This window comes from Artibeus jamaicensis, unplaced genomic scaffold (assembly GCF_021234435.1).
Source record: "Artibeus jamaicensis isolate MK-2021 breed Jamaican fruit bat unplaced genomic scaffold, CSHL_Jam_final contig_477, whole genome shotgun sequence".
Classification (NCBI taxonomy): Eukaryota; Metazoa; Chordata; class Mammalia; order Chiroptera; family Phyllostomidae; genus Artibeus; species Artibeus jamaicensis.
In genome coordinates, this window is record NW_026521854.1 from 8,074,780 (window position 1) to 8,093,246 (window position 18,467).

The following is an 18,467-nucleotide window of genomic DNA, read 5'->3' on the forward strand; positions in this document are numbered from 1 at the left end:
TCTCTCTTTGGACCTGGGTTTTGGGACAGGGCTCTCTATCCCTGTCCCACTGCAGAGACCACCTCTCTTGTCTGAGTATCCAGTGAGTCCCAGGGTAGATATAGACTACCTTTGAGAGCCCAGGTTTAAGCTAAGGTTTCCCTTTAACATTTTGGAGATGGATGGATTGCCACTCTAGTTTGCCAAGGACTACTATAAAAGAATTAACGCCCTTTCCCCCCGCCAAAGTTGTTAGTACATGACTTTTGGGGCAAATGAGAGTCCTTTAAGTAATGAGTGATCATGCTGAAAGCACATCATCAGCAAACAGGCCAGGGCGTGGCACTTCCCTCCCACAGCCCTGGAGACAGTGCCCTGGAGGAAGCTGCCATGTCTGGGCTTCGGTTTGTCTATCCTTGAAATGGAAAGGGTCATACCTACTGCACAGAGCACAGTTCCCAGGCAGTTGCAGCAGTTCCCAGGACATGTTTCCGAGGACCGGCCATGGGAGTCCGCCCCTAGTTTGCAGAAAGGATTTGGCTTTTCACAATTTGGCCTTTCACCCTCGTTATCCGCCGCTTGCCCGCCCATCAGGAATCTGGTTGAGGACTCCGGTATAGCGCGGATGTGGAGAAGTAGCCCCCGAGCTAAATGGTCCGCTCATACACTCCGACGTGGCGAGATTTTCGCACGCCCACCTGTTCCACTCAGTTACAGGGCCAGCTCACCGCTCGGAAGCCCCGCTCTGTTCCTGGCCCACATCTCCTTCCGCTTCCGGGATAGGTCCCGCCTTCCACCGGAAACCCAGTCGTGGAAAGGCGGGGCCTGCACTCGCTACTCGTTGGCGGGCGCGGCGGTGACGCGAGGCGACGACCAATGGGGAGCGGCGTTGGCTGGTGTGCCCACCCCTCTCGTCCCCGCCCCAGCTCCGCGTCGGGCTGTCGAACGGGCGGGAAGAGGTGGCTACTGGGGTAGGATGGCGGCAGCGCCGGGCGCGGGGGCCCCCGGCACGGCGGGCGGCGGCGGTGGAGCGCGCGAGGGCGCACGGGTGGCGGCGCTGTGCCTGCTGTGGTACGCGCTGAGCGCTGGCGGCAACGTAGTCAACAAGGTGATCCTGAGCGCCTTCCCGTTCCCCGTGACCGTGTCGCTATGCCACATCCTGGCTCTGTGCGCGGGACTTCCACCGCTGCTGCGCGCTTGGCGCGTACCCCCCGCGCCGCCCGTCTCCGGCTCCGGGCCCGGCCCACAGCCGTCGCCCGGCCCGCTGCTGCCGCCGCGCTTCTACCCCCGCTACGTGCTGCCGCTAGCCTTCGGCAAGTACTTCGCGTCCGTGTCGGCTCACGTTAGCATCTGGAAGGTGCCAGTGTCCTACGCGCACACCGGTGGGTGCCGCGACCGGTCGTGGGGTGGTGTTCCACCTGGAACGCTGGGCTGGCAGTTGCCAAGTCGGGTAGCAGGGGAGACTCAAGCACTGGTGTCTCGGGAAGGCTGGGGCTGAGAAGGGACTGAGAGCCTAGCAGGCCGGACCACAACTGTTGGGTTAGGGGGGAGCCCTATAGAAAGAAAAGGGCTGAAGAGGTTTGAGGGGCTGTCCCAGCCCTCGGAGGAGTGGGTACAGGCTCCCAGGGTGGATCCCGGGCCTAGGGTGGCCACCTTAGCGCCCCCTGCTTCTCTTTGCAGTCAAGGCCACCATGCCCATCTGGGTGGTCCTCCTGTCCCGGATCATCATGAAAGAGAAGCAGAGCACAAAGGTAACCCAGGAGGGCTCTGGGCAGGTGGGGACTCCAAGGGTTTCCTGGAAGTTGCCCAGCTGGTGACGTGGTCCACACTCTTGGTCTGCAGGCTGCCTGGCATTCTGTCAAATAAGGAAATTGGCTTAGATGCCTCTGGTGGTCCTTTTGCTGCTAACTTTTTCAAATCACTCTGGTGGCAGTGGTGAATGGGGTGTGTGTTCTTGAGTTGTCTTCTATGTGGTCTCATAGACACTGCCCTCTCTCTCTGATCCCATTTTCCTTCTTGTTTTGATTCCCTACCCAGAGAATCTGCTATATGATGACTTGGTCCTATCTTAGCCAGGCATTCATTCTCCTCCAGCGGGACCCAGGATAGAATATCTGACTTTGTGCTGGGATGGCATTTCATTTCTTTGCAAAAAACAGCATGGTTAGTTTGGAGGTTTCTGGGGTCAGAAAAGGTGCTAGTCAAAGGAGTCTGATTTGGGCAAAATTCCTCAATGTCTTTGAAATAAGAGCAGCCAAGAATTGAGAATGAAAGTTAAAATAACACACAGAATCCAGGACTGCGTAAGGAAGATGCTTTGGGCACAATCCAGGGTCTGTTCCATATGCCAAGCCAGGGTATTTCCTGGCTTGGGGCGAGAGCTGTGGCTTTAGCCAGAGACAGCCTTGCCCATGTCTTTAAGTGAAAGTAGGACTCCTGTTTTCCCAGCTGGAATCCATTTCATGCTGGACAGAGCTCCTCTTTTTTTCGTGGTTGGTTTCTGGCATCCTGTATTTTATGTAACTCAGAGAAGCAGTGCCCTGGATCAGCTTATAGAAACTGGGCCACCTCTAGCTGATTTTTTTATTTCAGCCTTTTCCCCTGCAAAACCTGGGTGTGCTCTGCTGCCTGCCTCCAGAGTTATGTCAGGTGTGACTTGTCTCCTGAGTTGGAGTTGCCCAGGAGGTGTGCAGCTGCATCACTCGATATCACAGCATGTTTATCAGGTTTCCCCGCTGTACGGGACATTGGACCCAGCTTGGGCAAGGAACCGGAAACTTCACACAGTGAGGAAACAGTAGGGAATGACTGGGGCAAGAGTCTGTTAATGATGGAATAAGTATGAATCCACCCTGTGAGGAAGACAAGGCAGGTCATTCCAGGTCTCAGGGGAGGAAATTGGACCGTAAGGGGGCGTCACATGACTGAGGGCCATAGCCAGTAGTGAGGAAGCTGGAATTCAGAGCCTTGCTCTGCCTTGGGGGGCGGGGGGGGGGAAGGGCCTCACCACCCTGTCCTAAAATCTCCATAGTACTTTAAGTGTGTTCTTTGTAGGAGAGAGATGAGCTGGGAGTCAGAAGAACTAAATGTCAGGAATGGATTCCATTTCTCCGGAAATTGGAAGCCATTGAACTACCAGATCTGAGGAGCCATTCTGTGCACCAGACCCTGGAAAGCTTGGACCTTGCAGAAGGTCTCCTACTCATTCAGCCAGCAGTTACTAGGTGTCTGGTGTGTGCTGGGCACCATGGTAGAGCAGTGAACAAGAACCTGCCCTAAAGGAGTGCAAGACACAGACAATATAACACAGACTTGTAATAGCAGAGATCTCTGTGCCCAGCAACACCTGGCAGAGGAACCTGACAGGGTAGAGGGGTGCAGGAAGGTGAGTGCAGAAAGTTCTCTTGAATGGTGTGTGAACCGAGGCCTTAAGGGGGAGGAGCTCTCCAGCTAGAGAAGGCATCTGGGGGAGTGTTCCAGCCAGTGGTAAATGCATGTTGGAAAAGGGACCCTGCCAGCCTTGTGGAAGATTGGAATTTCAAACCGTGGTGTTTTGGTGGCAGCAGCTGAATAGGTCTGTGTGGAGCAGCCCCAGTTTGCAGCCTTGAGCGGGGGCTGTTGATGGGAGTGATAGTGTAAGGAGTAGGGCTGCCCACAGTGACAAAGCCCTACCCCAGGTACTCTGATAACCATCTGCCTTCCCCCAACTCCCAGAGTGTTGCCGTCACTTGTCTGAAGGGACAGGTCATGTCACTTTGGTGAGAGAGGAGAGAGCAGCTGGGGCTTCCCCCGTGTCTTTCGGGCGCCCAGCCCCACCCCAGCCCACTTTCAGCCCTTCCTGCTCTCCTTCCACAGGTGTACTTGTCACTCATCCCCATCATCAGCGGTGTTCTGCTGGCCACCGTCACCGAGTTGTCGTTTGACATGTGGGGGCTCATCAGTGCTCTTGCTGCCACACTGTGCTTCTCACTCCAGAATATTTTCTCCAAAAAGGTATTTTGTCAGTGTCCGTGGTATGCTTGGTATTTTAGGGGCACACAGGTGGCATTTGAAAATGTGGCCAAGTAGGTATTTCTTTGGTGTTAGAGCAAAAATAATTGTGTTGACATTTTGATGGCTTTTCATTTGTTGTTTAATTTTTTTTATTTTTTAAAGATTTTATTTATTTTTAGAGAGATGGGAAAGAGATGGAGAGAAACATCGATGCATGGTCTCCTCTCACACGCACCCAACAGGGCTCCCGGCCAGCAACCCAGGCATGTGCCCTGACTGGGAATCAAATCGGCGACCCTTTGGTGTGCAGGCTGCCACTCAGTCCACTAAGCTACACCAGCCAGGGCTGTTGTTTAAATTTTTTTAAAGAGATTATGGGGTTTTTATAATTTACTTACTTGTTTTTAGAGAGAGGGGAAGGGAAGGGAGGGAGAAGGAAAGAGAGAGAAACATCGATGAGTGGCCTCTCATACATGCCTGGACCAGGGACTGAACCCACAACCTGGGCATGTGCCTTGACTGGGAACCAAACCTTCAACCTTTTGTTTTGCAAGGGACAGTGCCCAACCAACTAAGCCACACCAGCTAGGGTGGGGTTTTTTTTTTAAAGTAATTAATTAACTGAAATTTATTTAGAAAGTTACAGAGCTAGAAAAAGTGAACCGGCTGGGCTGCATGGTCTCAGGAAGCAAGTTATAGAGGCAGAAGCAGGGCCCTTGGAGCTTAGGAGAGAGGGAGAGGTGCTTGTGTGAGGGAAGAAGAGGGGAAAGTCGTGGGTGTGCCCTGGGGGGGGGAGCACGTGGATGCAAGGGCCCCTGCGGGGGTGGCGGTGTGAGAAAGAGCACACAAAAAGATTGGTTTTTTCTTATCATATAGTTAGCGAATGCTCATTGTGAAAAAAAATAGAGAAAAGCTCAATGAAAAAAAATCAGAATTGAGCACCTACTATGTGCCAGGTACTATGGTAAGTGCTAGAGATGCAGAAGAGAGAGACCTACCCACCTGCCCAGGGGTTTGCACCCTGCTGAGTGAAGTCCCAGTACTGTCCCCTAAAGAGAACTATTATTGGTAGGGATATTCTCTGCACAGTTTTTCGAGTTGTAATACTATACACACATTTTAGAATTTTGCTTTGTTCATTTTACTGTTGTAACATCTCATGCTCCCGCATCATTAAAAATTATGGCTCTTCTATAACAATCACATTCTTGTCAGGTACCACAATTAATGCAAATGCAGGTTACTTCCAAGTATTCATTGTAAGTAATGCAATAATTTATGATGTTTTTCTCTCAGGTTACTTCCTTATGATTGTCTTATAGTTCTTGAGTCAGAAGATAGATCTTTATGGCTCCTGCTATAATTTACCTGGTCCTATGCAGAAACAGTGATAAACACTAATTTAGTGGATGTCAGAGTGCCTGTTTCACTGCAGCTTCACCAACATCGAGTGTTGCTGGGTTTTTATCTGTTTTCTTTACTAGGTCTTTCATATGTAAAACAGTCTTTCAGGAACGAGCTGCGTATTGCATCATACACACACTTGCAGGTTTGGTGGTCAAGGACTGACATCAGTGTTAATGTCCAGTCACTGTGTTTGGAACTGGGTAACTGGAGTCCTTCTTGCCACTAATGGTGTCAATTGGCCTTTAAAGAGATTTTCTCTTTTCAGGTATTGAGAGACTCACGGATCCACCATCTCCGGCTGCTGAACATCTTGGGCTGCCACGCCGTCTTCTTTATGATCCCCACGTGGGTCCTGGTGGACCTCTCGGCTTTTCTGGTCAGCAGTGACCTGGTGAGTTGGCCAGCACCAAGAACATGCCCTTTTCTTGACTGGTTCAAAGTAGGTGCTTTGTCAGAGAGTTACACCTCTCTGTTGACTTTGGGGCACTTGGGGCCTTTGACAGCCTGATCTTTGACTATGCAGCTCTGTCATGACTCAGGCTGTGTGCAGTCGAGGAAGTCAAGTCGGCGTCCTTTGCATTTCCCTCTCTAGCATGCTAGATCCCTGCTGCTGATAGTAGTCACATTTGCACCAGCGGCATGAAAGAAAGAGTGCCAGCACAGGGCCTGATAACTTGGTTCAGATGTCACTTTGACTTTTCAAACTGTGCTCATTTCCTTCTTGGCGTTGTTTCTGCACATATTTCCACATACTCCAGTTGTAACTGTAGCTCTCTGAGCACAGGAAATAGCATCTTCCCACCACCTGTGCCAGGCCAGCCTCCAGAGAGTACCCTAGAAACTAATGCAGGTGACAGTGAGAAGAGGGGGTGTGTGTGGTTCTTCCAGGCCTGAGTTAGGGAGGAGTAGATGTTTATTAGGGCCTAATGATGTCTGACTGGATTCTTGACATTGGTCTTTAAACCTTAGCACCAGCTGTGGATGCAGTGGAGATTATCTCCCATTACCAGATAAGAAACTGGGGCTCTGTGTTCTAACTTCCCTTCCACATTGATTGGCTGTGATTTCTCTGTGAATAATTTTTCATCATTAACTAGGACCAGCCTGTTATCTTGATGTACAGTGCACGAGAGGCAGTCCAATGCTTCTTTTTCCTTTCAGTTACCATTTTCAGAGTAAAGAGTTCACGTTGATTGCAAATATTAACTAGTAAGTTAAGGGTTTTTTCCCTTTCGGGGGTGTGAAGGAGAGTTCTTTCATGTGTTTTAGTGTCATTGTGAAGTCGTGTTAGTTGTACATAGTATTGTTTTCATATTCTAATTAGCCTGTCTTGGACGATGGAGCCCATCCTGTTGGCTCCCTGCCCTCCTGATGGCACACGTCAGTCTGCTGCCCTCCGGACAGCACAGGTCAGTCTGCAGCTTTTGGTCCACCGGAACTTCCTCCTCCATCTGTGCACCTCTGCCCCAGGGCTGCCGTTGGCCACTCCTCTGGGACCCAGGCTGCTTTTAGTGGAGTCGGTGCTTAGAAACACCACCGGGCACCATGTGCGCTCCCTGCTGTTGGGCTGCCATTGCTTTTAAGCCTTTGCAGCAAAACACTCAGGAAAAAAGCATTTGGGGGCAGAAGGGAGAGTTCATACCAACTTTCCAATTCCCATTTAACATCACAGAATTTATTACTGCTTGAATTTTTTTATTTGTGTCTTTTCTAAAATGCTTGGTTCCTTGCACCATTTTCTACTGGCTTACCCTACTCCAGTTATTCACGTACATGATTCTACTGTACACACATATAATCGTTTCAGAGTGAGAATCCCCAGGGGCAAGGAGAAAAGTTTTAAGATTATCGAGCAGCTCTGCTTGTCCTTAGAACATGTCCCATGAAAAGTGTACAGCAGGTCCTTGGTGATGTCGTTTTGTTACAGCATTGCTGCTGTTACAGCTTAACTCTTCCTAACACATCTTTTCACTTAAAAGTCTCCAGACCCGTCGATGACATTGAAGGCTTGTTGTACAGCTGAGATGTTCTAAGGGCTGTCTTTGTAATGTGCCTGTGTCAGCAACTTGTATAATTGGGTTCCTTTACGTGTGTTTCAATTTTTAGGCATTGCTTTCTTCCACCCCCACTGAACATGTCAAATCTTTGCCAAAGCCAAATGATGTTGACAAGGTTTATTCAAAGATATATATTCATAACTTCCCTCCTGTTTGCACAAAAAGTGACTTTTTAGATATTTAGAAAAGTAGCATGTCCCGAGGACCACTCCATATTGATGTATTTAGGCCTCTCTCGTTCCATTGGCTGCATCGTGTGGTCTATAGGCTGTGTGGCCGTTCTCTTACACTGTCCTGGGTTACAGTTCTTTGGTGTCTCTCTGTATGTATACGCACAAGCATGTATGTATAAGCTTTGCTGTGATCTCTTTTCTTGCTTTTTCTTGATTTGAGGGCATTTTTCAGTTTTCTTCTCGTGATCACCCTGTACGTTCTAACAGCAGCCCTAGGAGCACACAGTACTGTACAGGGCCCTACAGGAGCGTCACCCCAACTAGGAGCAAATGTCTGTGTGACCTTGTGCAAGTCACCTAAGTGTGTTTTGCTCACCTTTGAGAGGATCGCGTGATCCTTCCCTCTCAAAAAGGTGGTAGAGATGGAATCAAGCAGCCATCCTAAGACTGCTCCAGCTCCCATCCTGGCAGGTCCACTGTCCTGGGTGAGCCAGCTGTGTCCTCCCACAGACAAGGACAGTGTGGCCAGGAAATTGGCCTACAGAGAGTAGCTGCCACCAAGCAGCTATGGCTTTGCTGCCTGATGGAGCCTCGCTGGGTCTGGAGACTGTTGTGCCCTTAGAGCACTGGGACACAGCACCGTCCCAGCACTGCTGTCTGGGCCACATCCTGGGCTGTCCACAGCTGGCATGCCATCTCCAGGGATCGTTCACTGGCTTGGCAACCCTGCCCGTACAGCCTCATGGTTTCTCGGCCCGGAGGACTGGTGCTGAGGAGTGACTGTGGAGGGTGGGGAAGTGTGGAGGCCATGCTGTGTGCTTTTTGGCATCCAGCTCTGAATAGATACAGACCCATAAATATTTGGTGCTGGGTGTCTCCTGCCACCTGGCCACAGCAGGGCCCACCTAGTTCTCCCCCCTCTGCTGTCTGAGGGTCAGCCTGGGATCTTTAGAGAGTTCTGTGGTGCACATGCACGTCTTCTAGTTGTGGGTTATTGATTTCTGGGTCTCCCTAATCTGTGTGTGTCATTCCAGGGAAGGTCAGATGGTAACTGTAGTTTTGATGATGCATCACCTCCTCATGTTTGTGTGGCTTGGAATCATTTCATAACACTTTGGGAGCCGTGACCACGCTTGATCCCCACGGCGGCTGCATTGTGCAGGCTCAGTGGGTATCATCCCTCGTTGCAGAGATAAGAAACCGCCACCAAAGAGGTCAGGCAGCTGCCCGGGGCTTCCAGTGAGAGGGCAGGCGCAGGGCCTCTGGCTCCCCCCAGCCCGCCAGGTTCTTCTTACACTCGGGCAGCCTTCCCAGCACCAGGGTGATGGTAGAATGCATCACTGTTGCTATGGTCTGAATGTTGATGTCCCCCCAGAATCCATGTTGAAAGCCAACCCCCAGTGGGATGGTATCAGGGGGTGGGGCCTTTGGGGGGTGACTAGATCATGGGGACAGTGGAGCCCTTATCAGTGGGATCAGTGCCCTAAAGGGGCCCCAGAGAGCACCCTTGCCTCTTATACCACTTGAGAACACCTCAAGGAAGCACCACTTATGAACCCAGAAGCCTATGCCAGACATGGAATCTCCTTGATCTTAGACTTCCAGCCTCCAGAATTAAACAAATGTTTGTTGTTTATAAGCCCCCAACCTGTGGTGTCCGTTGCAGGAGCTCAGTTGGACTGAGACCATTTCAGTAAGCAGACCTTCCTCTTACCCCAGAGCCCCAGCCCTCATTGTACAGGGAGGACGAAGGCTTTGGTTCACACCATGCTCTGTGCCCCTTGGACACTTGACTTCCCCTCTCCAAGCCTCCACTTTCTCGGTAGATGGGAGGTGATGATGGTAGTGTTGATGACAGTAATGAGGATGGTGGTAATTGTGAGGATGATGGTGACGTTTAAGACAGTGATGGTGGTGATGATGGTGATGACTGTTGTATCATGCAGTGTCATGAGGGTTAGAGGCTGTGTATCACACTAGAATCCACCTGAGTCTGCTCCCTACTGAATGACCCTGATATACCACTCTATCAGGACAGGCATGTGACCACGGTGCTGTCTTACTCCCGTCTATAGACCTACGTGTCCCAGTGGCCCTGGACCCTCCTGCTTCTGGCTGTCAGTGGCTTCTGTAACTTTGCCCAGAATGTCATTGCCTTCAGCATCCTCAACCTCATAAGCCCTTTGAGCTACTCAGTTGCCAATGCCACCAAGAGAATCATGGTCATCACGGTGTCCCTGATCATGCTGCGGAACCCGGTCACCAGCACCAATGTCCTGGGCATGATGACAGCCATCCTGGGGGTCTTCCTGTACAACAAGGTAAGTTGGGGGATGGAGGAGGCTGTCTGTCCCCTCATTACCCAGGGAGGCACCAAAAAATGGTGAGGGGGGGGGGAAGAGGGCTTCACCAGAAGCTAAGATGCCCAGGTTCTAGCTCCCACCTTCATCAGACTGGTTTATGGTCTTGGCACAGCCCCTCCCATTCTGGCCTTTTCCTACATGGAGGACTCTGGCCTTTGCCTCGCTCCAGCCATGGCTCTTGGAGGCTTTGTTGGGATTTCACTCTCAGGAGAGTGTGAAAGGAATGGGCCTACATCAGGAAAGTAGGCCCTTTTTAGGCCCCTGTAGGACAGAGAATGGCCAACAGGGAGGCCAGTCCATTAACTGTTCACTGGCCATATCTAGCCCTGTTTGGGTCAACACTCAACATTGGCTTTGAAGGGTTGCTTGGCTGTGAATCTCGAGCTCCCCTTTGTCTCATGTGCATGTCCTGGGGTAAAGAGCCAAGTGTCCCACTGCTCTCTTGACCCCGCAGACCAAGTACGATGCAAATCAGCAAGCGCAGAAGCACCTCCTCCCCATCACGACGGGTGACCTGAGCAGTAAGGAGCACCACCGGAGCCCGCTGAAGAAGCCCCACAATGGCGCCCTCTTCCCCCAGCATGGAGACTATCAATATGGCCGCAACAACATTTTAACAGACCACTTCCAGTACAGCCGGCAGAGCTACCCAAACTCATACAGTTTGAACCGCTATGATGTGTAGAGCCTAGAGGATGGGGGGGCCGCTCTGCAACTCCCCCCACCCCAGTCCCAAGCAGTACCAGAAACTTCTGACAACCAGTGAATGTAAGCCCAGCCAGGGGACAGTGCACAACCCTCAGAGGACCCTGGGGTTCTCAGCCCCCTGGAGCATCAGGATACCCTCCCTGCAGTGAGGACCACCGCTCATGTTCATGTTCTTCCTTCCTGGAGTCTGTCATCTGAAGGCATCAGCACTATGCAGATCTTGGCCATGTTTCATTTTCAGTGTGGACTTACTCCCCAAGTCGTGTATTTCAGAATTCTTGTTCTGCTTCCCAGGGAGCATTTCCAGATGACCCCCTGGGAGTGCGGAATCGCTGTGGATACAGACCCTGGAGTGGGCATGGTGGACTCAGTTTCTCCTTCAGCCCCATGGCTGTTTGCAGTTACTGGCAGGCACTCCCACGCGAACAGCTATTGCAGTTAGCACTGAATTTTCAGAGGCTGACTCCGACCCGCCCCGTAAGTCAGAGGAGCTGTGTGCCGGCATCCAGAGGGAAGAGCAGAGCGGAGTACTGCTCTTCTTAAAGCAGGGAGGAGAAGAGACTGCAGGGCTGGGAGAGGGGTCTTTAGGAAATCATGTTCAGTGTTTCGAGCTCTATTTCTGTCTTTTTCGTCTTTTCTGGTGGGTCTTCACTGCTGTGATGACTTCACAGGACATTGGGGAGATGTTGGGTCTCAATTTTTAGGGAATGTTTTATAGTTGTGTGTATTTATGCCTTGGTCCCCAGGAGGGGATGCATAGGGACTAGCTTATAGATTGAAAACCCTTTTGTTTTTAAATGTTTAAAAGCAAGAAAAGTTCCCACTGCTGATGCCTATCTTGACACATACCAACATTTGGTAGAAAACAATGAGGTGTTGAGAAGCCCCTCTCAGATGACCACAGTCAGTGAAGACAGAATGAATCAAGAATATCATCTCGATGCTTTGTGTGACAGACGAGCACAGTGCTTCGAGTCCATGGCCTGTTCTTACGATGGTTACACTGTGTCTGAATCATGTCCTGGTGAAGGGGAAAGAAGCAAGCACCAAGCTAGGACCTGGTTTGTGAGATCAGATGCCTTGGTCAAGAAAAAGTTGCTTTCAGCAGGTTTGTGTCAAGATGACCTGTGTGCCAAGGTCGGGTGAGGGTCTCTGTCTTTCCTGGCATCATGAAGGACTGAGTCCTCCCTCCCAGAAGGGATCACTGGCTAGGCTGGTGGGGTCCTTGGTGATGGCTTTCTTTTTTTAGCACTGTCCCCAACAGATGGGACAGGGGTCATCTTTTCTCTCCTCATGAGAGACATTCTCCTGCTCAGAGAGGGAGTAACGTAGCTTATGCTTGACGCTTGGTTTGTTTTCAATCATTGGAATTTTGTACTTAAGAGGTTCTATTTTGTCAGCTCACGTCGCGCCACTCCTGGAGGAGTCTCAGATGCATTCTCACCTGAGTGTACAAACCACCAGCCTCAGGAGTCCCTGTTTGTTGTCTGCTATTCACTTGCTTTCTAATTATTTTGGCCCCAAGTTATGAGATGATTGCTATGAAAAGTCCAGATGGCGATCCTGAGAGGTGTCGCTGGTGATGAGCTCACTGAGTGCCTTCACCAGAGGCAATCAGGTCTACAGCTGAATTTTTCTATTGAACAACAAACGGGGATAATTTTGCACTGCAAGATATTACGGTGGTTGTCTTTATGATTAGAGTAACTAACTCCTTGAACATATAATTGAACTCCAAAATGAATTATGCCTCCATTCGAGTTTAATGAAATTGCCAATATTGCTGAAATTTGTATATTAGTTTGTTTTCCTTTCCCAGTGCAAGATCTACTGGTGAGGGGAAATGACTGAATTTATTATGGTTTATAAATTGATAAATGAAATATTTAATTCTGTACATAAATGTACAGTAAGTACATACACTGGAATAAATGAGACAATCATATTAGACCAAATCATCAAATCAAAAGACAAAAGACATACTTTTGAGACTTGACAGCTCCGAGCTGAGAATGACACCGTGAAGGCTGGTTTTCCGACCCTTTAGTGGCCTAGTCTGCCCACCACCCTGCACTCCCACGTTCACATTCTTCTCACGCCCAGTGGGGAAGAATGTGAGGAGCTGTTCTTCTCACACTCTTCACCACTGGGCTTTGGGGCAGCAGGTTCCGTTTACCCGTTCGTGGCGTGGTCTGGCCTGCGATGCTAACCCACCTTCATTTTACAGAAGGGGGACTTGAGGCCCAGTGGGCATTTCTTAATGGTGTTTTGATCACTGTGTTAGCTTGGTGTCAAATTTGTAAGCACCATATTTTAAGTCATTCATCATAGGGAGAGTAAAATCCCTATTACAAAGGAGAGAAGCCAGAATACGTTCCAGTGAAGAAGCACCTGGAATTTCTGAATTTTGCTATGTATTTGGCATACATTATGCAACAGGCCCTTTATTACCGCTGGGACGTCTCCATCCATACCTGATTGTTAAGGGTCTAACAGCCTTAAGGGCAGAGAACGTTAAATTATTAAAGGACCTGAAAATTGTGAATTCTTTTTTTTAATTGTCACCTGTTTTTCAAACTTAAATGCTATAGACTGTTCTGTGGGAATGACACTGTATGTTCATTGATGGCATTTACCAAAAATAAATGATGGTGTCCAGGGAATTAAGACTGGTCCCAGTTTGTCACTGAGGGTCTCCTTCTGAGTGACCCTGTCTTCAATGTGCCCAGCAATAAGGCGAACAAAAGGTAGAAAGAGCAGCTGACCTGGTTCTCCTATCGAGAGGACTGTACACTTTTTTCCTAAGTCAAATTTAGGACCTGTAATTTGTGAATTCATAAGATAGGGCTGTTAAAGTTGACAACTGAGCACAAGAGACTCAGGAGGCTTTGGCTAGAAATAAATGACTAAGCTCTGTAGGGTCTTAGGATTTGCAAATGGGAAATACAACTAGGCACTACCCAGAGTGTTCCAAAGAAAGTTACAGTAAAAAGTCGTCTTGAAAAGCATCAGTCCTGCATTCTAAGCCTCTGGACTGGTGTGTGATGGTAATGTTCTAGAAGTCATGTGGTCTGGACAATGGGTAAGTTTTCCTAGGTGCTTCATTCTTTCCTACGTCTTTCAAAGGTTATCTGTGGGAATTTATTCATCTCCAGGCGTTGATGCTCAACTGAAAAGTCTAAAAGTGGAAGTTCTCACCTAATTAAAGCAAGAATAGAACTGTTTCGTCATGTCTCAGCCTACTTGAGTAATTCAGCAGCTTGACTGTACTGACTCATTTCTTCACTCTTCAAAGGGTATGTTTCTGCTAAAACAACTACCCACACCTTTTTAATTCATAAACCTTCTGTTCGATTTACTGAGCATTTAATTTGTGCCAAATTCAGGAAACTGAGACACACAAGCTGACCCTCAGAATCCTTGGTCCGATTTATAGATGCGTCACACTGATTGGCACGCAGGTGCTATGTTGCAGGTACATGAAAAAAAATGTGGAGAGGGCCAGGTAGTTATTTGAGGGGCATATGGGAATATTTTGACTTGAATTTATAATTCAGAAGGTAATTCTTGCACATTTTGTATTATACATGCCTCCTTTAACCATCAGAACCCAAGTGAGACAGATTAGCCTTATTCAATAGAGGGAAATAGAACAGCTTAGCCCATGGAGCAGGCCTGGAACCCAGGAGTTCTGACTCCAAGCCCAGGGCTCTCTGCCCAGCAGAGAAGCCTCAATAGTGACCTTTTTTCTTCACCTTTGTCTAAGAGGAACTGATGCGATCAAGGGTGTATCCTGTCACTCCACTTACCTGGACCACATTGCTACAGTGAGATCCTGAGGGAGCCCGTCTGGCTGAACACAAGAGGCTTTGCCGTCTGCCACTGCAATTCCAGCAGGACCCTGAGCAGCTCTGATGTGGGATACGGTCACTGCCATACAAGGACCAGGTGTAGTGATGGCCGCATTTTTCAAACAACTAGAGTCTGAACTCCTACTCCAAAAACTGGAATACCTACTCGTCTCAGGGCAACTCTTGTATGACCAGAGGTTTGTTTGGTGACGTGATCAGCCCCAAGGAATGCTCTGTGCTCTGGCATAGGACAGGACCTTTGTTCCCATCATTGCTCCTGCTGTGGCTTAAGACTAGTGGACCACATGGGGTTCAGTTACCGCAGAAGATGTGGTAACCACACCATGCTCTGGCTTTGTTGAGACTACAGACCTGGACATTGGGCCTGGATTTATTTCTTCAGTAATTCCCTACTTTTAAAATAACTTTTATTGTCTATATATGTTTAAGTTTGAAAAAAATTGTTAAAGCTACAATGTCAAAAATAATGAGAAAGATCTAGAGAGGGAACAATTTCCAAAATGTATCATTGAGATACATAAATGTGTTTGTGAATACAGTTCATCTCTGAAGCTACAGAAGAAACAACATAGCAGTTGCATCTGAATTACAGCATATATATCATTTTTTTAAAACCTCACCTGAGGACATGTTTGGTTTGAGAGAGAAATACATCAGTGTGACAGAAACATTGATCAGTTGCCTCCCATATGCACCCTGACCAGGGATCAAACCTATGACCTAGGTATGAGCCTTGACTGTGGATAGAACCTGCAGCCTTTGATGTATGGGACCACAATCCAACCAACTGACCCACCCAGAAAGGGCTGCATGTTATTTTGTAATATGCTTTAACAAAATATGCCAGAAACATTTCCCCATGTTATTAAACATTCTCCCTTGATTTTGTGTGTCCATGTACATGGTGGTGTAGTGTTCTAAGTGCTTTCATTAAGACCTGGGATAAGTTCACAGTGCACAGTGTAACACATACTTCTGATTTGGGATACATTCTTCACATTTGTAGGGCTAAGCAGGCATGCATGTGGTTTTAAACTTTCCATTTTTGCTCCTTAGGGTAGGTCCTCTTCAGCAAGTTCATCTTGCCCAAGGGGTATGCAGGTAACTTGTTTAAGTCTTGTTTCCAAGTCCCTGAAGACCACCACTGAAGCAGCCTCTACTGCTTTCTTTTGACCAATGGATTCTCACTGGCTCAAATGAGCCTGCATGAGGCCCTGTGATGCTTAAATTTTTAGTCTCAGATAAATGCATTTTAAACCCTGCACAATGAATCATGAGTGTGCAATCTTTCTGGGAAGCAACTGAGGAATTACCAGTATTAAATGTGCACACCCTTAGATTAACCACAAGATCTATATATAGGGTCCGGCACAAATAACACCCCCTTTTTATTACAAACTCGTTTATTACAAAATCATAAGCATGTCATTCTGTAACAAAACAATACTAGGCTCAAGCACCCCATATGATATTTTAGGTGAAATGTTCAAATTGCTGTCCATCTCGTACAAGACATTCACGTGCCCTACCAACCACAAACAGGCATTGCTTCTGCTATACACTAAGCTATGTTATGCTATATACTGCTATACATACTACTACGTATTACACTTTTAAAAGTTGTTTAAAATGGAGCCAACCCAAGAGACTCCAAAGTCTGGCTTCAATAAGTTACCATACATCCACACCACAGGGTCACATGCAATCATTAAAAAGTGACAATACAGGTGCACTAACTTGTTTTTGTTCACCTGTTAATCTGAAAAATGCTGTGTATCTTAAATTCATACAGCATATATATATGATACTGTGCTGTTTCTGAAGTCCATTCGTGGCTAATCACAAGTTAAAACTTCTTGATATAGACCTTTACTAGCATGAAAAAATGCCCACACTATCCAGATTACTGAGCATCACATCCAGAATGTTTGTGTTTGCTTGGCTGCCTCCAACTAAGGGATAACCTTCCCAATGAGGCCCTGCCCTCCTCCCTTGTCAAGGTCTCAGTGCCCCATTGTTTTCTTTAATGACACCTTTGTTGTTTGTTTACTGATTTATGGGTCTCTGATGCCCCCTTCCCGCCCCATAAAGTGTGGGCTCCTAAGAGCAGAGCTTAGATTTGATTTGTTCATCCACAAGCCACGTCCAGTGGTTTTGGTTCACGCCCATTTCTGTAAACCAAAACCAAAACCAGTCTTTACAGGTGAAGATTTGCAATCAACTGGTGACAGGAAAGACTAACTTGGAACCCCAAAAAACATTTCATTCTTTTCATTAGTAGACATGTATTTAAAAAACCATACTTGACTACATTTTGAATTCCCTCAGTAAAAAAATTATATTTTTCTCTTGGGTTATGAAAGTACCTACATAATATCCTCAATTTTGCCTCTTGGCCCACAAAGCCTAAAATATTTGCTATCTGGCCCTTTATAGAAGTTTGTTGACCCCTAGCCTAAAGCATTATCTGGCATACAGGAGGCAATCCCTAAGAGTCAAAAGGAGACATTTGTAAGAGGGTCAGGTGACAGGGGATATCCACAGTCTGCCTTAGTTTGCTGCTCTTTATCTTCCCCCGAAATCAGCACATGTTAACTTCATCCTCTTAGGATGAAAACCAAGCCTCACACTAAAGCTGACAAGTTCAGGGGAGGCCAGCATAGTGGCCTTTCAAACTCAAAAGACTTAAAGGAATCTCATAGGATGATCTGAACGTAAAAAAAAAAAGTCCTAACTAAAGGCATGTCATGGCAGGTAGTTATGTCCCAGACCTGTAGCTTCCTTGTCAAAGGTCAATGTTTAGCTTAAGTGAGCCTATTACCTTTTTGCATCTAAGATAACAAACATTTGAAAGGTCAGAATAATCTTCTTTTACAGAGCCCGCAGGGCAAGACCACAACACCATGAGCCCAGGGAACTCCTGTTATCTTGTTCCCACATACCATCTCGCTGTGCTATAAACGTTAAATGTCCTGTACCTATCAATGTAAAAGTATGTGTTTCTCTATTTTGCCTTTTTATCCAACCCCAGACATCTACCCCCACTCCGCTTTGCTTTCTCCCGCCCCCTTAATCTACCACCAATGGGTTACATGTAACCCTCCTTACCTCTCCTCCTTTTTTCAACGTATAAAATAAGCTGCCGAGCTGCCATTCTCCAAAATATTTTTCTCAATTTTTTGCGATTTTGCTTCCGGCAATTGTCAGTTTGGTTCAAATAAACTCATAAAAATTCTCTACAACTCTGGACGTTTCTTAAGTCCACACTCGCTTTAGAAAGAATGTCATCGTTCCTTTCAGGAAGGTGGACAGTCTTGCAGCCAGGTACCGAAAGTCTTGGTACTCCTTCCAGGTGACTTTGAAAGACCGCGCGGAAGCCACTCGAATCCTACGGGAGCTTCTGAGGACGGCGGGAGTGGGAAGTCGCCACCCCAAAGTCTTCCGGTGCTTGTGGCCCCTATCACCGTTGGGTTCTGCGAAAGAAATTGAGCGCGAGGATCTTCGAAACCTCACTTAGCGCAGTTCGATCCTCGCCTAGCCCGGCGCCTCCGGATACTGCTTCTACCAAGAGGTTGGCCTCGGAGCCTCCCGGACTCACCTCACCTCGCAGTCTCTTCACTGAAGTTCCCCATGAGAATGAAATGCAGGCCTTAACTCTGGCAAGAACTCCGCAGTTCCGCAACACCGCCGGGAATGCAGCTCACCAGCGGTGCAACGTGAGGAGGGGAAGAGCCCCGGCGAGATATAACGGCCGCCCAAGCAGTTCCTGGCGTTCCGGGGCGGCTGGCGACGGAAGCCCCCTCCGCGCATGTGCAAGAAAGCCTCTGCGCCTGCGCATCCCCAGCCCCTCCGGCGTGCTATGCTACGCGCGGCTTCTTCCCGCCCGCCTCCTGCCCTCATTTCCGGGGTTTCCCG

The 18,467-nt window shown here is 48.3% G+C and overlaps 1 protein-coding gene across 1 annotated transcript; it reads left to right on the top strand.

Moving 5' to 3' along the window:
• The first annotated feature begins 906 nt into the window (after nt 1–906).
• On the top strand, nt 907–13,904 carry SLC35E1 (solute carrier family 35 member E1). Its single transcript, XM_037141938.2, has 6 exons — nt 907–1,361; nt 1,660–1,730; nt 3,835–3,972; nt 5,645–5,770; nt 9,685–9,930; nt 10,427–13,904. The coding sequence occupies exons 1-6, from the start codon at nt 956–958 to the stop codon at nt 10,655–10,657; spliced, it is 1,218 nt and encodes a 405-aa protein (XP_036997833.2). The 5' UTR covers nt 907–955; the 3' UTR covers nt 10,658–13,904.
• Nucleotides 13,905–18,467: the final 4,563 nt, after the last annotated feature.